Source organism: Primulina tabacum, chromosome 7 (genome assembly GCF_025594145.1).
Source record: "Primulina tabacum isolate GXHZ01 chromosome 7, ASM2559414v2, whole genome shotgun sequence".
Taxonomy (NCBI): Eukaryota; Viridiplantae; Streptophyta; class Magnoliopsida; order Lamiales; family Gesneriaceae; genus Primulina; species Primulina tabacum.
Window position 1 is genome coordinate 30,614,600 of NC_134556.1, and position 27,292 is coordinate 30,641,891.

The 27,292-nt window shown below is 36.3% G+C and overlaps 1 protein-coding gene across 2 annotated transcripts; it reads right to left on the reverse strand.

The window, feature by feature from the left end:
* Positions 1 to 2,542: 2,542 nt before the first annotated feature.
* On the reverse strand, positions 2,543 to 5,512 carry LOC142551243 (plasmodesmata-located protein 2-like). Of its 2 annotated transcripts, none has more exons than XM_075660373.1 (3): positions 4,406 to 5,512; positions 3,515 to 3,628; positions 2,543 to 3,312 (listed from the first exon to the last, which is right to left on the reverse strand). In XM_075660373.1, exons 1-3 carry the CDS (start codon positions 5,178 to 5,180, stop codon positions 3,305 to 3,307), a joined length of 897 nt encoding a protein of 298 aa, XP_075516488.1. In that variant the 5' UTR covers positions 5,181 to 5,512; the 3' UTR covers positions 2,543 to 3,304. The 2 variants fall into 2 exon arrangements, with proteins under 2 accessions (XP_075516488.1, XP_075516487.1); XM_075660372.1 differs by having other exon boundaries at positions 2,575 to 3,404; positions 4,406 to 5,510.
* Between the last annotated feature and the right edge of the window lie 21,780 nt (positions 5,513 to 27,292).

A 27,292-nucleotide genomic window follows, 5' to 3' on the forward strand; every position in this document is an offset into this window, starting at 1 on the left:
TATTTTCCAATAAATCTAAATTCTTGGGTCCCCTCAATCTAAACTTTGCATACTCGGGATTTTCCTGTAATTTGCAACGTAACAAAAAATAAATAAAAATAATTGATTAAAAATTTAAAATGTAGTATATAAATTATGTACCTTAATCTTATCCTCCCACCAACTATTATCAGCTTGCACGGTCATCTTGTTATGATCCCAACCAAGGTCAGTCTCATTATTTCCAATAAGTTGTGCCCACAATGCAAAATATTTTCTCATAGAATCCCATTTATTTTTGAATTGTTTTTGATTCAAAGAAAGTCCCGTTCTCTCATGAAATTTTGAAACTAAATTTGTGTACCTCGTTTTGTTTAAATGTTTGGTAGGCTTATTGCCGGATTCAATTTCTTCCTCACAAATTTTTAAAAATATTTCGGTATTCTGATCAGTCCAATCCGCTTTATTATTCCCATCAGCAACAAATCCAGGTTCAACAGTCTCAATCGTATATCTAGGTAATTGACTTGGATTTGATAATCCTCGTTTAGGAGCTAACTTCGAATACATTCTATATTCAAAAAATAAAATATAAAAAAACAATAGATTATCTAGTTCACAATATCATAAAATGAAAAAGTAATACAAACAAGGATTAATAATATTACAGTAATATTATGATATATAACATATTTTAATTAATATAATATTATATACGTAATACACAAGAATTTATCAATATTATATACGTAGTTGCAAAAAAATGGAATAAGCAAATATTTTCCCCTTCCTGACTTCCTGGATTTATCGGATCATTGACCGAATTGTAACATAATTATTTAATTCACAATACGTAATACAGACGTAAATGAATAGGAGTGTAGATTCTGCAGCAAAAAGAAAGCAGAAAAAAATGAACGAACAAAAACCTCGACGGAAAAAAAAAATTGTACCTTGTAGAAGAATGGAGAAAAGATTGAGAGGAGGCTACTGGTGGATGTTTTTTTTTAAAGTTATTAAAAAAGCTAGTGAAAAAAGCTCTAAAATAGGGCTTTTAAAAAAGCTCTAATTTCAACTTAAATAAGTGTTTTTTTAAGCACTAGAAGCCCACCCAAACAAGTTAAAAATTAAAAAAGCACTTTTTTTTTAAAAAAAAGCACTTTTTTAATTGTAGCTTCTTATACCAAACGGGCTCTAAAACTCAATCAGCTTTTCTCCAAGACCGTTCTATCCTGGACAATGTTGTCATGCCTTTTGAGATAATTCATTACATGAAAATAAAGACGAGAGGAAAAAAAAAGGGATGTTGCACTGAAGTTTGACATTAACAGGACATATGATCGCGTGGACTGGGGATTTCTCGAAGGTATTATGTATAAACTCGGTTTTGATCCTGAATGTGTTAAAGTTCTTATGCTTTGTGTTCAAACTCTCTTATAATGTGGTGGTAAATGCTGTTTTGGTTGGCCCCAAATCCGCGCTTACCTTTACATTTTATGTGCTGAATATCAGAACTTATTACTAGAGCTGAATCGAGTGGATTGTTGTTTACATGGAAGCAAAATTTGTCGAAAAGCGCCTTCCTTTAGTCATCTCTTGTTTGCAGATGATAGTTTCTTTTAATTTTGGGGCAAATGAAGATGAATGTAAACTGGTGAAAAAAAATTTAATATTCAAGAACAAGCATCGGGACATGCTGTTAATTTTGGAAAGTCAGGGAATTTTTTTCAGTAACAATGTGTCCGATGATGAAAAGACAAGGCTTTACAGTATTCTTGGAGTTTCTCAAACGACTTCTAGTTGAATGTTTGTAGAGATTGACAATAAGAATTATCTCCGCTTAAAATATGAAATAGTTGGAGCCAAATATTAGAAGCTAAAAGCAACATTCGATAAACACCTTACGAACGGATGTAGAACCATACAAAACCCAAACAATTTTTTGAATATCTCGAAAATTTAAATTTTAAACTTTCGCTGCGTATTGGGTGCGATAAAACGATACACCAACGTCTTCATCTGAAAAGCTTATTCTTTTCCACAGAACTTTGTTGAAAAGAGTAGCCGAAGATAGATCTAGATCAGGAGCGGATCCAAGAACACAAAAAGAATATGCATGCACAGAAGTAGAGGGCAACTTAATGAATTTGAATTCATCATCACATCTCCCAACATGACAAGATTGTTTTTCAAATGTTCATCTCTCCCAAATATTACCACATCTCCCAACATGACAAGTACTTTTAATTCAAATATATATTTCTTAAAGCTTGGGGATTTTTTTGTTAGTCTCCACAATTCGAACCTCTGGACTCAACCAGAATGGGAAGAGGATCATGCCTATGAAGAGATTCATAGCATCATCAAATAATATTGTATTTTGAATAAAGAAAAAGAAAAAAAGGAAGAGAAAAAGGGGTAAAAAAAGAAGGAAATATCTTTTACAATTTTTATTATCCACATAATATTAAAAAAATCAATATCAGTAAAAAAGACTCAAACAAAATGCTCGAGAAAATAGTTTTTTTTTCTCTACAATCAAAACCAATCTTATATTTCAATACATTAAAAAAAAATAAACATTTTCTCAAAAGAAATATCCGAACAATGGATTAAACACACCCTTATTTATCCTGGAACTTTAGCAATGAGCCAGTGAAGATTGCAAAAGATGGTAACATACTCAAAATTATTTAACTCTTCTGTTGCTCGAATATTTGACTTGACTAAAAGATATTTACAAAAAAACAAAGTACATATACAAGGCAAGAAGAGGAAGGAGAATCTTTGCCAAAGAGCCATTAAAGCTTGCAGAAAAAGAGAGAGGATTATTCCATACAATGCAAGAAAATAGACAAAACTCACATGGCAAATGGGACAAAAAAAGGGACAAAATTTGGCTACTACTTCCATGAATTTCGATGTTACAAACTAGAAACCAACCATAGTTTCAATATTCTTTGTCTCAAGATGCAAGCTTTTTGATCATTTCTCATCGTCACGACCTGAAGATATAACGGAGACTGGATTTTGAGGTACGGGTATTCGACACCAGAGCAACTTAGATTGAGAAGGGGATAAATAACAAGAGTTTCTCGTCCATAACTTTTCTTTGATGCCCACAAAATCTCTTGCCATCTCATATTGAAAATATGAGAGATTCCAGCAGAAGAAAAAAAAACTATAAAAACCTAAAAAAATGACTTCAATTTTCAATTGATTTCAAGAATCTTACACTCAAGAAACCTTGAATCCACCACTTTATCATAATGGAAAATTTTGTCCTCAATAGAGATAATTCGCTTTCGATATGCATTTCCTGCCGTTAATAATCTGTATGAGATGCAATTAAATTACCAACATGGAAAATTTTCCCCTTGATAGAGACAATTCGCTTTCGATATCCATTTCTTGCTGTTAATAATCTGTATGAAATGAAATTAAATTACAAACATGGAAAGAACATGAAAAACAAACGAGAAAATAAGCGAAGGAATTCAAAGAGCAACAAATTGTGTCTTTACTAAGTACTAACCATCTTTTTTCTTCAATAAACCTCTTGCAAACAGCATGAAAATGACCAAGAACCCGACTCCTGCTGCCCCTCCTACTATTATAGCCACCGTCTTTCCGGTATTGGACTCCTTACCTTACCATGTGATAACCAAATACAACTTGCATTAAAACACTTTCAATACAATTAATAATTACAAATCTAGAGATAAGTCCCACAAATCCTAGGCTTACCTAAACAGACACTTATTCTAAGTTGGAAAATTCTTAATTATATCTACATAAACATCCCGCACACCTGAATATAATTGAGCAGAATAGCACACTCGAGGATAATATATGATATGCAGCTTAGTAACCATGATACTTATAAATCCGACAGCCGTTATGGTATGAATTATAATTTGAGAACAGATATCTGGTAATGTGCCCATCTTATCCCTCGTATTTTTCAACAAAGATCATCTTTGAACACATTTATTCAGGATAATAAGACGTTTCTCTTTAAATCCAAGGGGGCACTCAAGAAGCTCATCGAGGCAACGACTTATATAATATTAAGCAGGAGCAACAACTAGCATTTCAAAAGATTAAGCACCAAATTTGAAATTTTTCTCATTGAACACACATTAAATTTGATTTTTTTTTTTTATCGAGCAAGGACCACCTCCACTTACCCTAAACTTAGTACATCCAACGGAAAAGTCTCACAGATGAAAGACAGACAAAACGCCTCACCCTTATTTTTATCTGTAAGAATTGCTAGCCTTATTCAATCATCTAATCCAACAACTGTAATTTAATTAATTTAAATAATCATTCATCAATGAACATGGAAGAGTGAAGACCAAATATCAAGCAAAGTATAGAACAAAAAAGTGAAAAGGAACCTTTGAGCAAAGTAAAGCAAAACCTGATGAAGAAGGAGAGGTATCTGAAGCAGATGATGGTGTTCTAGGGACACCATTGGGATAATAGCTATAACTAATATAACACTTGTGGAGATAAATTTGAGCAGAAATAGAGCTTCCACACTCAACCTGAGCTCTCTGAACTGCTTGTTTCACACACTCCACACAGTCAGAGTTTCCCACATCACCTTCACACTGCCCCATCACAAAAACAGACTCATAAGTTGTTGTATAAAACCCATTCCCACTTCCCATCCCATTCTCCAGTGTATTCAAAGCAGTGTCTCTCCTCTCTTCAAAATCTGCCCCACCAACATTTGTCCCACCACAGCTTTTGTACAGCATTTCCATCCCAGAGATTTGGGTGAACCCCGAAACCTCATAGTGCATGTAGCAGCCAAAAAGATGGATTCTTGCAGCAATTGGCTTGCCGCATAGCTTGTCTATGAGAGTAGGAAGCCTGCTGACACAGTTGTAGCAATCAACATTTGATAAATCACCTCTACATTGGAAAAGGCCCGTGATTGTGGTCTGGCTACTGCCTGCTGTATTCTTGTAAAACTTCGATTTCGAGGATTGGGTAATGAGGGTCCCAAAGAGAGATGAAAGGGCCTGTGAGTACACACCTGTTGGATCTTGTAGAGGTTGCTTCGCACAGCCTTTGTACACCAGGGTGGTGTAGTCTGTGGCAGAGTTGAACGGTGGGGTGAGTTCAAGAATGGTCAAAATCGACAGGAAAAGAGATAAACTTGAGAAAGGATTTCTGGGAAAACCCATTTGTGTAATCTTTGATGAATCAAGTCCTGGCCATTTTGGTATATTTCTTGTTGATTTTGAATAGAGGTTCGAAAAATTAGACTTTTCTGGGGTTCTTTCGAGATGGGTTTTGGTAACAATGCGGAAATTTTGAAGGGTGTGAAAGATTTCTCTGTGTTGCTCAAAGATCAAAAAAATAAAAAGGAGTCTTGCTTGAATCTGTTCAAGAGAGACGCATCTTTGTCCCCTGCACACAAAGTAGTAGCACTGTCCGTTCCGTTTGCTGTAAGAGTTTCTTTCAGGTGTTCAATTTGATTTTGGGCCGTTGAACTTCTTATTAATGTGTACTTTACTCCAAAAAGGAATTGTATAACTTTGTCATATAACGTTTGCCTATATGCTTCACCATTGCTGTAAAGTGAATATTCCGGTCCGGGATGAACCATTCGTCTCGGTTTCGATACAAGGCGGAATCGCGATCGAATCGTTTGGATATTCTTACCTAATGGTACAAAATTTTTGATCAATGATGCTTTATATTCACCACAATCGAAAAGAAATTTGTTGAGTTTTAATGATATATATTCCCATGGGTATGATACTCAAACAATGAATGAAGGGAATGAGAAATATATGTGTCTTATCACATATAAATCAGGAAAGAAATATGTGATTGAAAAACTACCAATGCTCCCTACTGGATTGCATTATACACATATAAGTCACATTGAATCAAATATGGTAGTTGATAATTCTTCGATATTAACCAATTGGCATGATCGATTGGGACATCCTGGTTCAACAATGATGCGAAGAATTATAGAAAATATACATGGTCATCCACTGAAAGACCAGAAGATCTTTCAGAATAATAAGTTTCAATGTAAAGCATGTTCTCTTGAAAAACTTATTATAAGACCATCACCAGTCAAAATCCAAACTGAATCACCAATGTTTCTTGAACGTATTCAGGGTGATATTTGTGGACCAATCCATCCACCATGTGGACCATTCAGATACTTTATGGTATTGATTGATGCCTCCAGCAGATGGTCACATGTATGTTTATTATCAACTCGAAATGTTGCATTTGCAAGATTACTTGCTCAAATAATAAAATTGAGGAATCAATTTCCCGATTATACAATCAAGAAAATTAGACTTGATAATGCTGGTGAATTTACTTCCCAAACTTTCAATGATTATTGTATGTCTATGGGAATCATTGTTGAGCATCATGTTGCTCATGTACATACACAAAATGGATTGGCTGAATCATTGATTAAACATCTGCAAATGATTGCTACACCAATGATTATGAAAACAAAGCTCCCTATTTCTATATGGGGACATGCAATTTTACACGCTGCTTCATTAATTCGCATCAGACCAAGTGCATATCATAAATACTCCCCATTGCAGCTTGCATTTGGTAAAGAACCAGACATTTCTCATCTGAGAATTTTTGGATGTATGGTGTATGTGCCTATTGCACCACCGCAACGAAAGAAAATGGGACCTCAAAGAAAGGTTGGAATTTATATCGGTTATGATAGTCCATCAATCATTTGATATCTTGAACCTCAGACAGGCGACGTGTTCACAGCACGTTTTGCTGATTGTCATTTTAATGAGGAAATCTTCCCAATGTTAGGGGGAGAACAGAAACATACCGAAAAAGAAATTACATGGTATGTATCATCATTGTTACATCTGGATCCAAGAACAAAACAATGTGAAAAAGATGTACAACAAATTGTACACTTGCAAAGAATAGCAAATCAAATACCAGATGCATTTGCAGACACAAAAGGGGTAACTAAATCATATATACATGCTGCAAATGCCCCTGCTCGAATTGAAATTCCAAAGAAACAAATGGAAGATACTCATGATGTCATTAAACGCCTGAAGCGTGGAAGGCCAGTCGGTTCCAAGGAAAAAAATCCTCGAAAAAGAAAATTCATAGAGAAACACGATGATCACAAAATAAAGAATGACGTTTCTGAAGAAACACATGATGATCACAAAATAGAGAATGGTGTTCCTGAAAAAACACATGATGATGAAAATGTTCTGTCAGAACCACAAACTGACGAGAATCATGAAATCTCTATCAATTATATTAATACTGGAAAAATATGGAACCGAAAAGATATAGATGAAATTGATGATATATTTTCTTATAATGTGGCAATCGACATCATAAATGATAACGAAGATCATGAACCAAAATCTTTTGGTGAATGTAAAAATCGGCAAGATTGGATAAAATGGAAAGATGTCATCCAGGTTGAATTAAATTCGCTAAATAAACGTAATGTTTTTGGACCTATAGTCCTTACACCTGAAGGTGTAAAATCTGTTGGATACAAATGGGTTTTTATTCGAAAGCGAAATGAGAAAAATGAAATAGTAAGATATAAAGCTCGACTTGTTGCACAAGGTTTTTCTCAAAGGCCTGGAATTGATTATGAAGAAACGTATTCTCCTGTGATGGATGCAATTACGTTTCGGTATTTGATTAGCTTGGCGGTATCTGAAAATTTAGAAATGCGTCTTATGGATGTTGTTACAGCTTACTTATATGGATCACTTGATAGTAATATATATATGAAAATCCCTGAAGGATTTAAGATGCCTGAAGCACAAAGTTCAAAACCCAGGGAATGTTATTCTGTGAAATTACAAAGATCATTATATGGGTTAAAGCAATCAGGTCGAATGTGGTATAATCGACTAAGTGATCACTTGATGAAAAATGGATATGTAAATAATTCAATATGCCCTTGTGTTTTCATTAAGAAAACAACATCCGGATGCGTAATTATTGCTGTATATGTTGATGATTTAAACATCATTGGAACGAATAAAGAAATTCAAGAAGTTGTGTCATACTTGAAGGAAGAATTTGAAATGAAGGATCTTGGAAAAACCAAGTATTGTCTGGGTTTACAAATTGAACAAAAAGAATGTGGAATGTTTGTTCACCAGACAAATTATACAGAAAAGATCCTTAAACGTTTTAATATGGATAAAGCAAATCCTTTAAGTACTCCAATGGTTGTTAGATCATTAAACATAGAAAAGGATCCATTCCGTCCATGTGAAGATGATGAAGATATTCTTGGTCCAGAAGTACCATATCTAAGTGCCATCGGTGCCCTTATGTACCTTACAAATTGTACAAGACCTGATATATCTTTTGCCGTGAATCTGTTGGCAAGATTTAGCACATATCCAACAAAGAGACACTGGAACGGAATTAAACATATATTCCGTTATCTACGAGGAACGACAGACTTGGGACTTTTGTATTCAAAAGATGCTAATCCAAGTATAATTGGTTATGCTGATGCTGGATACTTATCTGATCCACACAAGGCACGTTCCCAAACTGGATATGTATTTACTCGTGGAGGCACTGCAATATCTTGGCGTTCTCAGAAACAAACGCTCGTAACAACTTCATCAAATCATGCCGAGATTATTGCACTACATGAAGCAAGTCGTGAATGTGTGTGGTTAAAATCAATGACCCAACATATCCAAATTTCATGCGGATTATCATCTGATGAGAAGCCTGTGATACTATATGAAGATAATGCTGCATGTGTTGCTCAAATGAAAGAAGGATACATAAAAAGCGACAGAACTAAACATATTCCTCCTAAGTTTTTCGCATTCACCAAGGAGCTTGAGAAGAATAGATGTATTGATGTTCGTCACATTCAATCAAGTGAAAACTCATCAGATCTCTTCACAAAGGCACTTCCTACGTCAATATTCAGAAAGCACATATATAATATTGGGATGCACAATCTACGAAATTTGTGAAAAATTGTTCATGTCAACATCAGGGAGAGTTTACGTGACTCTACTCTTTTTCCCTTACTATGGTTTTTATCCCAATGGGTTTTTCCAAGTAAGGTTTTTAACGAGGCAGTACAAAAACACGTAATGAATATATCATCGTATCATGATCATCATCACAAGGGGGAGTATTGGAAAATAATATTTAAAATGTGTGTATTGAATATTTGAATGTTGAAAATAAGAGTTGTAAATATTGAAAATTAGTGTGTGATGATGTAGGTAATGATGTATTTTATTTTTGGATTATTTGTGAAGATTTCCTATAAATAGATCTCTCATTTGTGAAGAAAATCGCAATTGAGTAGAGAGAAAAATATTATAAAGTGTGTAGTTTGATAAATTTTGAGAGTTTGAGATTTTTATTTTTTACCATAAATTTTTACTTTTTCACAACACCTTCATATTTTTAAGACAAAATACTAAGTCAAGATATAATAATGTTATAATCAGTGTAACAACTATTAATTATACTAGGTCAAGATGCAATAATGTTAACGACTGCGACCTTTTTATGTCATAAAAAAATATAACAACACAATATAAAATACACTACCTTCCTTTTTTATTAGAAACTTCAGCTTTTTACTATCATCGATATTTGAAGGGAAAAAACTATGTAGGGGGCCACCTTAGTTTATATGAAAAGAGCAGGTCTCTTGTGAGATGATCTCACTAATTTTTATCTGTGAGACGGATCAATCCAACCGATATTCACAATAAAAAGTAATACTATTAGCATAAAAAATAATATTTTTTCATAGATGACCCAAATAAGAGATCCGTCTCACAAAATAGGACATGTGAGACCGTCTCACACAATTTTTGCCATATGAAAATAACGCAAATTAACTTGGGAAATTTGGCAAGTGAATGTCAAAACCATAAATAAACCAAGACAAGGAAATTCTACTTATATATCCAGCATATGCTTTTTTCCTTTTCAATTAATTAATATTGTGTAAGGTTAACAAATATTGTACACATTACACAAGGCTCATTAATTAACTAAACTTAAACTTCACTCAAATCCAAAATAAAAAATCAATGCCGGTTAGAATTTTGAATTAAATTCACTTTAAATGAATTGAAATTGAAGCATTAATTGTTGAATCAATAAAGTCTAATTAATGTAACAAACTTTTACGATTTAAATTAAATTCACTTAATTTTAATGTAATTTTTGAAACTGGTGGTGGATTGCAGAAAATAGTCTTCAGACTATATAGATATACATGTCTCCAATATTTTTTCAAGGGACATAAACAGAAAAGTCCATCATTCTTGCATTCTAGTTTCATTCCGTTTTCTGTTCTATGGGTGATTTCATTCTCTTTTTTTTGTTCTATGAGTTATTACTTTTTGGTCGTTTATGTAGCATTTGGTGCTTATTTGCTCCTAACATTGTCGTAGTATCTTAAAAAACAGACGTATATATACGACCCTCAAAGTACTTTCGGTGAAGGAAAAAATATGTTTTAAAGAAATTTTATTCTTCATAGGCCTCGATCATATGCTCATTCAATTAGTCAGAGTCTCCCACATTTCTCATTTTTTTATTATAATATATATATATATATATATATATATATATAATTTCGGTTTTACTATTTTTGTGATTATTTTAATAGATTTCTTGTCGCCACATATCGACTAAAAATCTTACAGCAAACTCTTGTTTCCCAAACAATGGATCGTTTGTGCTTGTGTTTCATAGATTACTACTGAATCACATACCTCAACACTCATTACAAAAAAATGGTTGTCATAGCGACGGTCTTTTGATAGCGACGGTTTTTATGAAAAATAAAAACCGTCGCCTGTTAAATTAAGCGACGGTTTAAGAACAACCGTTGCTATAATAGCAACGGTTATTCAAAAACCGTCGCTGCCATGGCGACACATTTTGAAAATCCGTCGCTATTTTGCGACTGTTCGAACAGACCCGTCGCCATTTCGTGCGACGGTATTTTTGACCGTCGCCTTTGGCAACGTAAATAATTATGTTCGTCGCCATATTAGGCGACGGGTTTTTTACATGTTGTCATGTGCGACGGTATAAAACTAGACCGTCGCAATAGTTGGCGACCGTATTTTTAAAACGTCGCTTTGCGCGACAGTTTCTAAAACCGTCGCCAATAGCGACGGTAATACCATAACCGTCGTCGATCTCTATTAGCGACATTTTGTCTAAACCGTCGCTATTAGAGACGGTTTAACTCAAAACTGTCGCTCATAGCGACGTGTTTTGCAAAAACCGTCGCTACGAATTTTTTGGTTCAACAATTAGTGATCGTTCGTTGACCCGTGATCCCGCCTGCACCACGTAAGTTTATGAAATTTCGTTATTCACATTAACGTTACATTAAGAAAGATCGATATGATTCATTTTTTATCAACATCACAGGAGGAGATGGAGCGCTACATGGCTGAATCGATGACAAAATTCGAGGAGATGGAGCGCTACATGGCTGATTTTCCTTCTGTTAGGGTATCGTCACGGTTAATTCTCATGCTGCTATAGTATCGGTTAACCATGTTGATAACCAGGAGAAAATCGAGGGTTCTAATTTCAAGATATTACAATAAACGGTATTATTTTCCCTAACTACCTTCAATCTGGCAAGATTTATTAAGTATGCTCCTAAAATCGTTGGGCGCGAGGTAGACATTCAATCTGCTAGTGTTATTGATGTATGACGCCATTTTGCTTTCTTATGTCAAAATCACATCATAAATGGCTTGGTTGTCTCGTTGTACAATGTTTACACTTAATAAAGAACAACCAAGGAGTTATGGAGTCTTTGAACCAGAAATAATAAGCCAGAGGATATCGGCCCCGATAAATTCATTGTTGTCTGATTCTTGGATTATAAGATGGTGGATTCCAAGATTGTGATTAGTCAACTTCAAGAACTCTAAGTAATCTTGCACGAGATTCATGCTAAATGTAATGTGTTGGATGATGAGTGGATCCTTCCAAGTTGCAGCTATTATTGATAAGCTGCCTCTGTTTGAAAGATTTCAAAAACTACTTGAAACACAAACCAAAGGAAACTAATGTAGAGAAATTTGTTCGTCTTCGCATTAAAGTAGAAAACAAGGGTTATGAGAAAATATTGTTCAATCATATTATATTTAAGGCCAATGTGGTCGAGCAAGGTCAGAGCTTGAAGGTCAAGAAAAAAACTAGGCCATTTGGAATAAGTTATATTTGGGACCAACGAAAGATACTCTAAAAAAAAGTCTCTACAATTGTGGTAGTTCGGGTCATAAGACTTATAGTGTAAGAAACCAAAGAAATATAGGGAGATAAATATGGTGGCAGACATATCTCAAAGGATTTATAATATGAATATTTTTGTTGGGGTGAACTTAGTTGGTTCAAATCAAATAAAATGGTGGATTGATACTGGTGCCACTCATCATGTATGCTCTGACAAGAAGATGTTTGCAAGTATTGAGAAATCTTCAAATTGAGAAAATTTATATATGAAAAACTCTGCTATATCTGATATCAAGGGTCAAGAGAAGGTGATCTTGAATATGATTTTTGGAAAAGATCCAAGTCTCAATAATGTGTTGAATGTGTCAGAAATTCGAAAGAATTTAACTTTCCTTTCACTTCTGAATATGCATGAGTTTCATATTATTTTTGAATCATGTGAAGTTAGTTTGTCCAAAATAATATTTTTTTGGGAGGGTATATGTAAGTGGTGTGCTTTTTAAGTTCAATGTAATGGTTATTAAAGAAGGTTAACAAGGAAAGTTTCCATGTTCTACCACATCGAAAAAAAGCCTTAGAAAAGAAGGTTTACTTGTACAAAAAGAGAGAGATAGAGAGTAGATGCTAACAGACATCTTCATGAATTTGTGGTTGGTTTTGTCACCCTTTCATGTACATTTTCCCCAATTTGATGAAATATAATGTTTTTGTAGTATTGGTAGACTCTGCCCCTCTATGCATATAAATGAAACTTGAAGTGTGTAAAATTTATTTTTTTTGGGTAACATTAAAATTTATTTTTTGATTCTCAATATTAACGCCTTTTAAACCAAAGTATCTTTGATTCTCAATATTAAACAAAGGCTCTATTTTTTTATTATTATTTTTTGACTCCTCAAAGATAGTGGTTCACTGTTTTATATAGTTTGAAAAGATGCTCTTGTTAATTTTGTCTTAACTCAAGCTTCACATTTGTTTTTTTTTTTATTATTTATAAATATGGAATGTAGGTATGCTTCTTATAAATAATATGAGCCACTGCGACGCTATCCATGTATTTTAACATCTCGGCAGTAGTAGTGAGTGGAACTTCAAAAAACTTATCTAATGAAATCATATCAAAGCTTGATTGATACAACTGAAAGTTCTCATTGAGATAGAGCTGGATCAGGCTTAGACGGTTGATCAGGAAGATCTAATTTGTTCACTTGATTGCATTGATATATCATTTCGACAGATGTGAATAAATATATCAACAGTAGTGTAAAAACGTAAATTTGTGGTTGATCAGGAAGATCTAATTTGTTCACTTGATTGCATTGATATATCAGTTCGACAGATGTGAATAAATATATCAACAGTAATGTAAAAACGTAAATTTGTGTTTTATCAGAATTAAATGTTGTGTCAGATGTTACAATATCTCGGACAACATGCAGCGAAAAATTAAAGTTTTTAACACAAATTCACTTTAAATAAATAGATGGACGAGATTAAATTTGCACAAGTAAAAATACATGCGCGGTGCCTCAGGGCAAAAATTAATCACTAGAAAAACAAATCGTTTACAAAAACCTATCACTAGTGATTTTCACAAAAAATCAATTTTCTCAACAAGTTGAGAAAATAAAGCTTTCTAAAACTACCAACAATATTAAAATGTGAACAAGAAAGCAAAAGAAACGTGTGTCAAAAACTGGATTCACAGAAACACTCTTCAGCCAACTTCGTCACGGATGTTGTCTGCAGATGTTTCCAACATTCAAAGCAATAAGTCCAGCACTCTTCAAAGCAACAACGTCTTTGTAGAATTATTTGTCTCTGAAATCTCGACGTCCAAAAGTGCATCAGTTATGCATTCATGAAAACCTCCAAGCGAAGAGTGAAAACCATATAAATCGAAAAAGCTCTCTCTTAAGAGTGTGAGACCCTGGAATTCCAAAAGTAGCAGTAGCAGCAGCAGCAGCAGCAGCTAGCAGATTTCAGTAGAAGCTATCAATTTCAGCAGCAACTCATATTTCAGAAGATGGTATTTTCCAGCAGACAAAATTCAGCAGACAAAATCTAGCAGCAGAAGAGTTCAGTAGCGAGATTCCAGCAGATAACTACTGGTTCTGCTCAGGACTGGTAACTGAAGCATTTAACATGGAATAAAGGCTGTTAATGACAGATTATGGTCATTAATTGGAAGGCTAATAGTCAGATTTTTGGCCTATAAATAGCACCCTCAATCCCTGAAATTGATGTTACCAAAACCTTGAGTTATCACTTGAAATTAAAGCTAAAAGAGTGCATATTTCGAAGCTGTAAAATCCAGTAGCGAGACAACCAGATTCCAGAAGACTGCAACCGAAATATTTAGCAAATTACTGTAAGTGGGGTTATATATAAATATCTAGAAATCCGTTTGATAATTCTGTTTTAATGTTCAGTACTGTATGTTTGATTTCTGTATATGATTTGAAAGCACTGAAACTCCCTAGTGAACTAATGGTAGGAATATATATTCTGAACACTTCTGAATTCTGATTCTGATTCTGGCCTCACCCCTTAGAGGAGAGAACATATAGGGGACTGATATCAGTTTAGCCATGAAATTCACTAACGTGCTCAGTGCTTACTAATTGTGATTTCTGTTCTAAAACCTGGGATCTCTGAATTCTGATTACTGTTCTGAAAATATAAGTTTCTGTATATTATTGTATTACTGTTTCTGTTGAAAACGATTTCGAAAACTGGGAGTTATTCTCGCCCCTGCTTACTGAGTGACAACCATATCACTCACCCACCAAAACCATCTCAGATAAGAACGATGAAGAAAAGTTAGAAGAAGAAGAGCAGATTCAATTTTGGGGCTGGTGATGAAGATCGTTGTTTTCAGTTCTGATTTATATTTTATATCCGCTGCATCTGTTCCGACATTGTATTTCTGGTTTTACATTTCCGCTGTAAAACATTATTAATTGAGTTGTATCAGACATTGAATATTCAGTATTATGAATAAAAGACTGGTTTCTGAATTCTGTACTTCTGAGGCTTGTTGTTTTCGAATGTGAATTTGAGAGCAACGCCGGTGTCAACCAACCCCCGTCCCGGGGCATGACATTGAAGTGGTATCAGAGCAAACCAGGTTTCATAATCTGGGGAAGATGAACTAGAAATAATAAGTTCTGATAGAGTTCTGAAATTAAGTCCTGAAGGTTACTGAAAATTTACTACTGTAATAGACTACTGAAAATATAGACTAACTACGTACAGTTGGGTAAAATCAGTAAGGGAAACAAATCAGAATATGGTAGAGCTCTGAGTGTTTCAGTAGCATGTTTGAAATAAGCAGCATGTCTGAAATGAGTAGAAAAAAAATAATTTTGAGCCATTTTCTTCTACTAAATGTTATAGGCATACTGATTCTGTTCATTCCAGTAATTGTCTATAGTTCGACTTGTATTCTTGATATCGTTTCTGAACCTTCACTCTCATGTTTTGGATGTAGAATATGGCTGACCAGAGTAGCTACATTAAGAGCTTAGAAAGGAAGCTAGAGAAACTAAAAGAACATAACTACTGCCTAGAGCTGGACAAAGACGAGTTAGAGCGTCGAGCAGAACACTTGAGGTGTGATGTTCAACGATATGCTCACTATCTGCATGAAGCAGAAGAGAGGAATAAGAAGAATCAAGAAGAGTTTGAGACCTCTCAAGAGACTTGTTTCCGAGTTCATCGAGTTACGTGATACCTTGGTTGAGAAGATCCAAGTGCTTAAGGATCAAAATCACCAACTCGTTCACCAGCATAACCAGTATAGTGAACAGACTGATGCACAAATTCATGAGTTGAAGAGTACTATTGAAGTTCTTAGTGATCAGAATGCAGTTCTGCATGGTCATATTGAACACCTACAAGCAGTAATAGCCAACCAAGACGAACCTGAGGAGGATCCCGAAGAAGAAGAAGAAATCGAAGAGGATCCTATGGATTTGTGATTAGGAGAAGTGATAGATTAGAACATCAGTAGTAGTTTTCTTTGTAATGACACTTGTTCCATTTGCATTTCTCTTCTAATTTTTGAAGTTCAGTTGTAATTGCACTTTTGTGGAAATCAATAAAATTTATTCTATCCATTGGTTTCATATTTAAATTTTGAGCAATTACTCTATCATCGTGCTTCCTTTGTTTAGTCTCTATTCTGTCATCAACCTTAGAACTTTCGAATTGTAGGAAATGGACGGACGACCTGTGAGAAACAACCGTAACCCTCGTTACAATAACCGCAACAATAACCGTAATGATGAGGATGCACAGCAACAACCCCCACAGCAACCACCAGCAGTTGACCTCAGTCAAGTGGACTTGATGGCTATAGCCACGATTGTGGCAACCACGCTATAAGGGTTGGTGAACCCCAATGCTAACCAGCCACCGCCACAACCTCCAGCTCAGAATGGGACCAAGCAGCACTACGAGTCTCTCCGAAGAGCAAGAGTTCCAAACTTCGATGGAAGCTCCGATCCTGAGGTCAGACAGAGTTGGATGAAGGAGGTGGAGAATCATCTTCGACTACTTGAAGTTCCAAAAGCGATCAAGATAGATGTGATTACACCTTTTCTTGTGGATAGAACAGCCAAATGGTGGGAAGGAGTCTCACCAGCTATGCGAGGAACGAGACCTATCACCTGGCAAAGGTTCCGAGAGGCATTCCTGAGGCAGTACTTTCCGACAACAGTTCAAGTGCAGAAGCTGTCAGAATTTGAAAGCTTAGGTTCAAGAACCAAGCATGATAGTGGTGGAGTATTCATCCAAGTTCCACTCGTTGGGAACTTACTCCCCAACCATCATGGGAGATGAAGCCTTGAAGATGCATCGCTTCAAGAAGGGGTTGAACAGCCGTATTCAATCTGCCCTTGCCGTTATCGAGCCCAATAGTTTTGATGAATTGATGGGACCCGCCATCAGGGCTGAGAATGACATCAAGAGGCGTGAAGGCGAGAACAAACTCAAATGTCCTCAGCCAAGCCAGTACCAATCGGGCTAGCAATTCAAGAAGCCTAGGTTTTCAAGCAACCAATTTACCAGTGCTCCATCCAAAGGAACCACTTCTTCTCAATCAAGCAAAGAAGGAGTCAAGTGCCAAACTTGCGGATTCACCCACACTGGTGAATGTCGTAGGAATTCTGGATCTTGTTTCCGTTGTGGAAAGATGGACCATCGCATTGCTCAATGTCCTCTTCCAGATCCAAGGAACGGACCAGTAGGAGGAACAACTCCAAACAAGCCTAAGGAGAATAAGCCAAATGCTCGAGTTTATGCTATCACCCAAGAGGAGGCTGACAACTCGAATGATGTCGTAGCTGGTACCATTCTAATCAATAATATACCTGCTTATGTGTTATTTGATTGTGGTGCTACGCATTCATTCATGTCTAAGAGTTTTCCAAGAAGTTAGGAGCTAAGCCTGATAACTTAGAAGAACCATATAGAGTAGCAACTCCTGCTAATCGAATTTTAGAAACTCGCACTCTATATGGAAATATTGGTGTTCTCATAGAAGATCAGAATTTCAAGGCTAACCTGATTCAACTAAACATGGTGGAATTCGACGTAATTCTTGGAATGAATTGGTTAGCCAAGAATCATGCTTTAGTAGACTGTCGTTGAAAGACGGTAACCATCCAAGCTCCACACCAAGAGAAACTTTTATTTCATGGCAAGACCAAAGAACGAAAGACTCTTCTTTCTGCTTCTCAAACTTGGAAAGCCATGAAAAGTGGAGAAGAAGTTTACCTAGCTATGTTAAGCGAGGTAAAGAAAGAAACCACACTTACACTAGAAGAGATTCCGGTAGTACAAGAATTCCCGGATGTCTTTCCTGAAGAACTCCCTGGCGAACTTCCCGACCGCGAGGTGGAATTTGAGATTAATTTAGTGCCCAATGCTGCACCAATCTCAAAAGCACCATACCGAATGGCTCCGGCAGAGTTGAAAGAACTCAAAGAGCAACTTCAAGAATTGTTGGATAAGAAGCAAATCCGACCAAGCGCATCTCCGTGAGGAGCTCCTGTCCTATTTGTAAAGAAGAAGGACGGAAGCATGAGGATGTGTATTGATTACAGAGAGCTGAATAAGATTACAATCAAAAACAAATATCTGCTTCCAAGGATAGATGACCTGTTTGACCAACTCAAAGGAGCTTCAGTCTTTTCCAAGCTCGATTTAAGGTTAGGCTACCACCAATTGAAGGTCAAGACAGATGATATTCCGAAGACAGCCTTCAGAACAAGATATGGGCACTATGAGTTCATGGTAATGCCATTCGGATTAACCAACGCTCCAGCAGTATTCATGGATCTCATGAACAGGGTGTTCAAGCCATTTCTTGACAAGTTTGTTGTGGTATTCATCGACGATATTCTGGTATATTCGTCAAGTGAGGAAGACCACAAAGAACATCTTCGTCTCACCCTCCAGAAGCTGAGAGAAAAGGAACTATACGCCAAGTTCAAGAAATGCGAATTCTGGCTAGAGAGCGTCACATTCTTGGGACACATAATATCAGCAGCAGGAGTATCTGTGGACCCTAAGAAAGTCGAAGCAATCTCAGATTGGCCTAGATCAAAGACTGTGACAGAAATTAGAAGTTTCTTGGGATTAGCAGGTTATTATCGAAATTTGTTGAAGGATTCTCTTCAATAGCAATACCTCTCACCAAACTCACACAGAAGAACTCTAAATTTCAATGGAGTGAAGATTGTGAGAAAAGCTTCGAGACTTTGAAGAAGAAGCTTACATCCACGCCAGTGTTGGTATTGCCAACTGAAGGCAAAGACTTCACCATCTACAGTGATGCATCTAAAGGAGGTTTAGGATGTGTACTCATGCAAGAGGGAAGGGTGATTGCATACGCGTCAAGACAGTTGAAGCCGTATGAACAGAATTATCCAACGCATGATCCTCGAATTAGCTGCAGTAGTGTTCGCACTAAAGATTTGGAGACACTATTTATATGGTGCTAAGTGTGAGATTTTCACTGATCACCAAAGCCTCAAGTACTTGTTCACTCAGAAAGAGTTAAACATGAGGCAGAGACGATGGATTGAACTCTTGAAAGACTACGACTTGACGATAAGCTACCACCCAGGCAAAGCAAACAAGGTAGCCGATGCTTTGAGTCGGAAGGATATGAACAAAGTAATCCTGACATCACTTTCAGCACAACCATGTCTTCGAGAGACAATCAAGATAAGTCAAGATAGAGATTCCGCTTTGGTGAAACTAAAAGAGCAAGTTAAAGAAGGGAAATCACCAGATTTTGAGATCGATAACAAAGGAATCTTGTGGATGAAAGGACGATTGTGTGTACCAGACATCGATAACCTTCGACAAGAAGTAATGTCTGAAGCACATAAGTCAAAATTTTCAGTTCATCCTGGCAGTACCAAGATGTATAGAGATTTGAAGAAAATTTTTTGGTGGAGTGGAATGAAGAAAGACGTAGCAATGTATGTTTCTAAGTGTCACGTGTGCCAGCAAGTCAAGGCAGAGCACCAAAGACCTGGAGGACTTCTGCAACCTCTAGAAATTCCAGAATGAAAATGGGAACATATCTCCATGGACTTTGTTGTCGGGTTACCAAAGTCTAGACAAAGTCATGACGGCATCTGGGTAATCGTAGATAGACTCACAAAATCTGCACATTTCTTACCTGTCCGCATGAACTATAATTTGGACAAGCTAGCTACATTGTACATGAATGAGATCGTACGATTGCATGGAGTTCCAGGTAGCATACTATCAGACGGAGATCTGAGGTTTACATCCCGCTTTTAGAAGAGCTTACAACAAGCTATGGGGACTAAGGTTACTCTTAGTATGGCATATCACCCTCAGACCGATGGCCAAACAGAGAGGACAATTCAGACTCTAGAAGATATGCTGAGAGCGTGTGCTCTAGACTTCAGTGGTAATTGGAGCGAACATCTGCCCTTAATCAAATTCACGTACAATAATAGTTACCACAGTAGTATTGGAATGACACCATACGAAGCTTTGTATGGACGAAAGTGTCGATCACCATTGTATTGGGATGAGGTAGGGGAAAAAGCCATTGTTGGACCCGAAATGATCCAAGAAACAGTGAATAAAGTCGCTTTGATCAAAGAGAGATTAAAAGATGCACAAGATCGACAGAAAAGCTGGGACTGACCTGAAAAGAAGACCTGTGGAATTCGAAGTTGGAGAGAAGGCATACGTGAAATTGTCACCCATGAAGGGTGTAATCCGATTCAATAAGGCTGGGAAACTGAATCCCAGATACGTCGGACCATTTGAGATTCTTGATAAAGTGGGAACACTTGCTTACAGATTAGCACTTCCACCTGATATGTCAAGAATCCATAATGTTTTCCACGTCTCACAACTTAGAAGATATATTTCCGATCCTAGTCATATTCTTGAAGCTGGACCACTGTTGGTTGAGAACAATCTAAATGAAGAGCTGAAGTATGAAGAAATTCCGATTCGAATTGTGGATTTCAAAGACCAAGTACTGAGGCGACGAACTATTCCATATGTCAAAATACAATGGTCCAACCACACCGAAAGAGAAGCTACTTGGGAGTTGGAAGAAAAGATGCGAGCACAATACCCTTATCTCTTTGAAGATCATGTATAGCCAAGTTTCGATGACGAAACTTCTCATAAGGAGGGAGGGATGTGAGACCCTGGAATTCCAGCAGTAGCACAGCAGTAGCAGCAGCAGTAGCTAGCAGATTTCAGTAGAAGCTATCAATTTCAGCAGCAACTCATATTTCAGAAGATGGTATTTTCCAGCAGACAAAATTCAGCAGACAAAATCCTAGCAGCAGAAGAGTTACAGTAGCGAGATTCCAGCAGATAGCTACTGGTTCTGCTCAGGACTGGTAACTGAAGCATTTAACATGGAATAAAGGCTGTTAATGGCAGATTATGGTCATTAATTGGAAGGCTAACAGTCAAATTTTTGGCCTATAAATAGCAACCTAAATCCCTGAAATTGATGTTACCAAACCTTGAGTTATCACTTGAAATTAAAGCTAAAAGAGTGCATATTTCGAAGCTGTAAAATTCAGTAGCGAGGCAATCAGATTCCAGAAGACTGCAACCGAAATATTTAGAAAATTACTGTAAGTGGGCTTATATATAAATATCTTGAAATCCGTTTGATAATTCTGTTTTAAAGTTCAGTTCTGTATGTTTGATTTCTGATATATGATTTTGAAGCACTGAAACTCCCTAGTGAACTAATGGTAGGAATATATATTCTGAACACTTCTGAATTCTGATTCTGATTCTAGGCCTCACCCCTTAGAGGAGAGAACATATAGGGGACTGATATCAGTTTAGCCATGAAATTCACTAACGTGCTCAGTGCTTACTAATTGTGATTTCTGTTCTGAAACCTGAGATCTCTGAATTCTGATTACTGTTCTGAAAATATAAGTTTCTGTATATTATTGTATTACTGTTTCTGTTGAAAACGATTTCGAAAACTGGGAGTTATTCCCGCCCTTGCTTACTGAGTGACAACCATATCACTCACCCACCAAACTCATCTCAGATAAGAACGATGAAAAAAAGTTAGAAGAAGAAGAGCAGATTCAATTTTGGGGCTGGTGATGAAGATCGTTGTTTTCAGTTCTGATTTATATTTTATATCCGCTGCATCTGTTCCGACCTTGTATTTCTGGTTTTACATTTTCCGCTGTAAAACATTATTAATTGAGTTGTATCAGACATTGAATATTCAGTATTATGAATAAAAGACTGGTTTCTGAATTCTGTACTTCTGAGGCTTGTTGTATTCGAATGTGAATTTGAGAGCAACGCTGGTGTCAACCAACCCCCGTCCCGGGGCGTGACAAAAAATTTGCGTGAATCCTCAATCCAAGAGCTCTCTCCAAAGTGCGTGTATCAATAATCGATAAGGCTTGTGCACAAGAGAGAGTGAGAGAGAGAGAGCTTCAACAATGTCCTTAATCTTTATTTATAGACGTAGAGTTTTATTCTTCAAGGAAACCTATTTAACAAGGAAAGTGAGAGTTTAATTAGAAATAAACTCCTTTTAAACATTGATACCATATCTCATTAAATCATTATCATAAATATAATATCTAGAAAAGGCAAACCCAATATTCCACATAATCTTATCAATAGGAAATTAAATTTAAGGAAGATATTATATCACAATAAAATCTTAACATAATTATCTAGAAATACAAAATCATAATTAAATATTATACTCAATCAAATAAACAAGGAAAAGATAATATTAGGGAAATCAATTTAATATGAAATTATATTTCCCTTCAATCTCCCATTTTTTGTCTTTCTGGACAAAATCAAATCAAACTCAATTTCTCAGTTGAACTCCAGTTATCTCCCCCTTAATATGAGAATTTTTCTCCCCCTGAATAAAATCAAGTTAGTACGGGTGTTGTTCGTTGTGTTGGCAACACCTGAGACAACACCTGTAAAAATCATTAGCAGTTCATTAAAACAGAAACACATCAGGGAAGCAGAACCTTAACAAAGCAGAACATTAAAAACGAAATCAAGCAAAGGTATCAGATAGATGGTATCATTTGATCCTTTCAATTCACACTCCCTTGAGTTTGAGTCACGTCTTCTCCCCCTTTTTGCCCAGAATGGACATCTACCTCCATAGCCAGATGATAGTCAGAAACAAAGTTCTCGTAGGAGACCAGATCAGCTTTGACCCGTAATCACTTACCAAAATTACTGAGATAATTGCGTCAAAAATCATTTCAAAATAATTTCCAGAATTGAAACCCACATCGATCTAACACCACTGAACCATCAAAAATCACACATATTTAATTTTTAGTAAAATCTTGATTTTCATCGAATTTTTTTTGTCGAAATATTCATGTCCTCGTGACACAACAATATTCACAATGTTATGTTTATGCATGACCTATTTATGCATAATAACAGAATGTAACATAAATAGTGACATGAAAACAAATATGAGATATGATCACAAATGAAGTGTTTTTCGCAAATGTTGGCAACATCTTCTGACAACACGTCCAATTTCAAAATTTATTTCGATTTTTCTGCACACTTAAAGACTTATCAATTTTCTGATCATAGAAGTGGTAGCTCCCACACTAGAAGAACGGTCTTCTTTAGGACTCCTCTAGGTAGCTTTTTCCAACTTCGTATGTTTTTCTTTCTGTATTAAACTCAGAAGAGGTAGCTCCGACACTAAAAGCACAGTCTTCATTGGACTCTTTTAGGTAGCTTTTTCCCATCTTGTCTTCTGATACAGAGCATATTGATTTTTTTTTAATCTTTTCAAGTCACTTTTCGTATGGGACAATGTCATGGAGTTTATGATCATCCTTCAACTACTTTGTGATTTAATCAGATTGTTAAGCATATCCAAGTATGTTAAGTTTAGATAGAACAAGAAATTGTAAGTGCACCAGAAGATTATGCAACATTGTGATAATACATCATATAACAGTATGCATGCAGATGCAGTATGTCTAAGTCCTAGAAATGCACATGCACGTTAGGTGTTTTCCGAGATGTTGTAACATCTATGTATGATTAGGCAGAACACATGCTGAGAGATTTCTTAAGGTTGAAGAATCTCTCAAAATCTAATGCTTTTGTGAATATGTCAGTCAGTTGGTTATTTGTACCAACAAATTCAATTCGAATCAATCCCTTTTCTACTAAATCTCGAATAAAGTGATGTCTAATATCAATGTGTTTTGTTCGAGAGTGTTGTACTGGATTTTTAAAATATCAATTGTACTAGAATTATCACAGTACACAATTAAGGTCTTCTCAATAAAACTTATCCAAGAAACTCGTGAAAAGTCATCCACACACACAAAAGAATTTTTTTTTATCTCCGAAAATTTCAACTTCCATAGGACCCATGAGGTCCATGTGAAGTAACTCTAGACAGCGTGTTGTCCCAGATTTTGTCAACACTGGGTGTGACACGCGAATCTGTTTTTCTTTTTAACAATATCCGCACACATATGGTATACCAGATGAGAGATTAGACATACCTCGTACTGCATCGTACTTACACAAGTTCTTCAAGGTTTTGAAGTTTACATGACCGAGTTTTTGAAGCCAAAGGTCGAGTTCACTGATTTGTGCATGATTGCATGAAAGTTCCTCACCTATTTGGTAGCAATTGTCTGAAGACCTTGTACTTGTCATAATGCATAAATTAGTTTCATCGAAAACTTCACATGTGTGCTTATTAAACTTGGCATGCCAATTATCATCACACAATTTGCTTATGCTAATCAAATTCGAATTTAGTCCTTCAACATGGAGCACATTGTGGAGCTTTGATAGTCCTTCGACATTCAAAGTTCCCTTTCCAACAATTTTTCCTTCAGATCCTCCTCCATAGGTTACTATACCACATTTTTGTTCAACATAATCGATGAGATATTCTTGTGACCCTGTCATATGACGTGAGCTTCCACTATCAAAGTACCAGTAACCTACATTGTTAGTTTTTCATGAAGTATACACAACATTACAGTGAATTTTTACCTTTGATACCCAAACATGTCTTACTGTAGATCGATTTATGAAGGTGTTGCGGAAAGTGTTGTGCAAAATTTGAGGCAAAATTCGGCTTGACTTTTGGTTCATGCGGTCGTCCCTGAGTTTAAAACAATATGGCCTGATATATCTCGGCTTAAAGCAGTAATGACATACATACCTTCGTTTTCTCTTCTTAGGAATAGGTGCAGTGGATTGTCTTTTCGGAGTAAAGCTTTTCGTTGAAGGTGTATGTTGTGACGGTGTGAATGTTTCAGTCTTTCCTTTCACAAAGACAGTGGATTTTGAAGATTCACCAGTTTCAAATACACTATCTTTGAATCCTAAACCCTTCTTGTCATCTCTTCCCATTGAAAGAATGGTTTCAAGCTTGGAGGTGCTTGAATTAAACTTGGATAAGGTTTCAGTAGCCTTTTGAAGTTCATCCTTGGTCTTGCCTAGTTCCACATCCTTTTTGCAAAGAATGACTTCAAGTTTCGCCACAACCGATTTCAGTTCGGTATTTTCTTTTACAAGAGTTGAGTTAAGCTTGTTTCTTTTGGTCCAATCCTCAAACAACTCTTTATAAAGCTTTTGAACACTCTCAAGAGTCATCTCTTCATCATCAGCTTCCAATTCCTCATCTGCACTCGAATTTCCAGAAGTTGTGGATTTTAAACACACTGAATTTTTGCAGATGTTGCGGCCAGGTGTGGCAACACCTAAAGGATTCACCTGCAGCCTGCGATTTTCTATCAATAATGCAGTCAAGGAGGTGTGATTATCTTCATCATTGGATTTTTTTCTCCTCATTACATTCTTCATCGCTTAGAGACGCATTGTAGCCTTTGTTCTTTCGCAATCTGTTGGCACATTCATTTGCATAGTGTTCGAACCTCTTGCACTCTCTACACCGCACTGAATCATACCTTTTCGAATTGAATTGTCCCTTGCCTTCATTCCTTGATCGAAACTAGTTGTTGGATAGGAAACTTTTGCAGTCTCTCGGGTGCTGGAAGACTAGGAAATTTCGACGGTTGTGCATCATTCTTCTTATCTCTGATTCTTTTCAAGTAATTCCCAAATTTCTTTGTGATATAGTCAATGGAATCCTCACAGAGATCCGACTCATTAACCTCTTGGGATATTTAAAGGAGATCATTGTAAGAATCATTTGATACTTGGAAGGCAATCGTTTTACCTTTGTCCTTCTTCTGCATATCCACGTTCATCTCGAAAGTGCGAAGTGAACTGATAAGGTCTTCCAAAGCCATCTGCGTTGTGTCCTTAGCCTCATCTATCGCACAAATTTTTATATTGAATCTTTCGGGCAAAGAACGGAGAACCTTACTAACTAATCGTTCATTGGAGATGGGGTCTCCAAGGCTGAACGTCTCATTAGCAATTTCCCATAGGCGAAGATCATATTCCAGTATGTTCTCACATTCTTCCATCCTCATCATCTCGAACTTGGAAGTAACCATCCTCAGTCTTGTTCGTCGCACACTCTCAGAACCTTCACAGTGTCGTTGGAGAGTATCCCATGCATTCTTTGCAGAAGTACAGTTTGTGATTAAACTGAACATGTTCATGTCGACTGTAGTAAAGATTGCATTCAAGGCCTTTGAGTTGTAATTCGAATTCTGCACTTCATCAATAGTCCACTCATTTTCAGGCTTTATCAGGGTATCACCATCTTCTTCTATCCCTTTTGGTGGACTCCAACCGCTGACAACACGCTGCCAGGCTCGTTCATTTATGGATTTAATATATATTCTAATCTTCACCTTCCATAGACTGTAGTTAGATCCAATCAAAATAGGTGGGCGAGGTAATGTATTTACGAGTGACGCGTCCATTTAAATTTTTCTGTCAGAACAAAAACAAAAACAAGAATCAGCACTTAGTATATCAAGAGATGGCTCTAATACCACTTGTTAGAAATTATGTTCGACAGATGTGAATAAATATATCAACAGTAGTGTAAAAACTTAAATTTGTGTTTTATCAGAATTAAAGGTTGTGTCAGATGTTACAACATCTCGGACAACATGCAGCGAAAAATTAAAGTCTGTAACACAAATTCACTTTAAATAAATAGATGGACGAGATTAAATTTGCACAAGTAAAAATACTTGTGCGGTGCCTCAGGGCAAAAATTAATCACTAGAAAAACAAATCGTTTACAAAAACCTTTCACTAGTGATTTTCACAAAAATTAATTTTCTCAACAAGTTGAGAAAATAAAGATTTCTAAAACTACCAACAATATTAAAACGTGAACAAGAAAGCAAAAGAAACACGTGTCAAAAACTGGAGTCACAGAAACACTCTTCAGCCAACTTCGTCACGGATGTTGTCTGCAGATGTTTCCAACATTCAAGGCAACACGTCCAGCACTCTTCAAAACAGCAACGTCTTTGTAGAATTATTTGTCTCTGAAATCTCGACGTGCAAA

Bases quoted from the DNA above. Each gene is read 5' to 3' on its own strand.
- LOC142551243 (XM_075660373.1), bottom strand. From the start codon at position 5,180: ATGGGTTTTCCCAGAAATCCTTTCTCAAGTTTATCTCTTTTCCTGTCG. The intron at 3,629-4,405 runs GTTTTGCTTTAC...TCACATGGTAAG, and splicing joins TACCTCTCCTTCTTCATCAG to GTAAGGAGTCCAATACCGGA.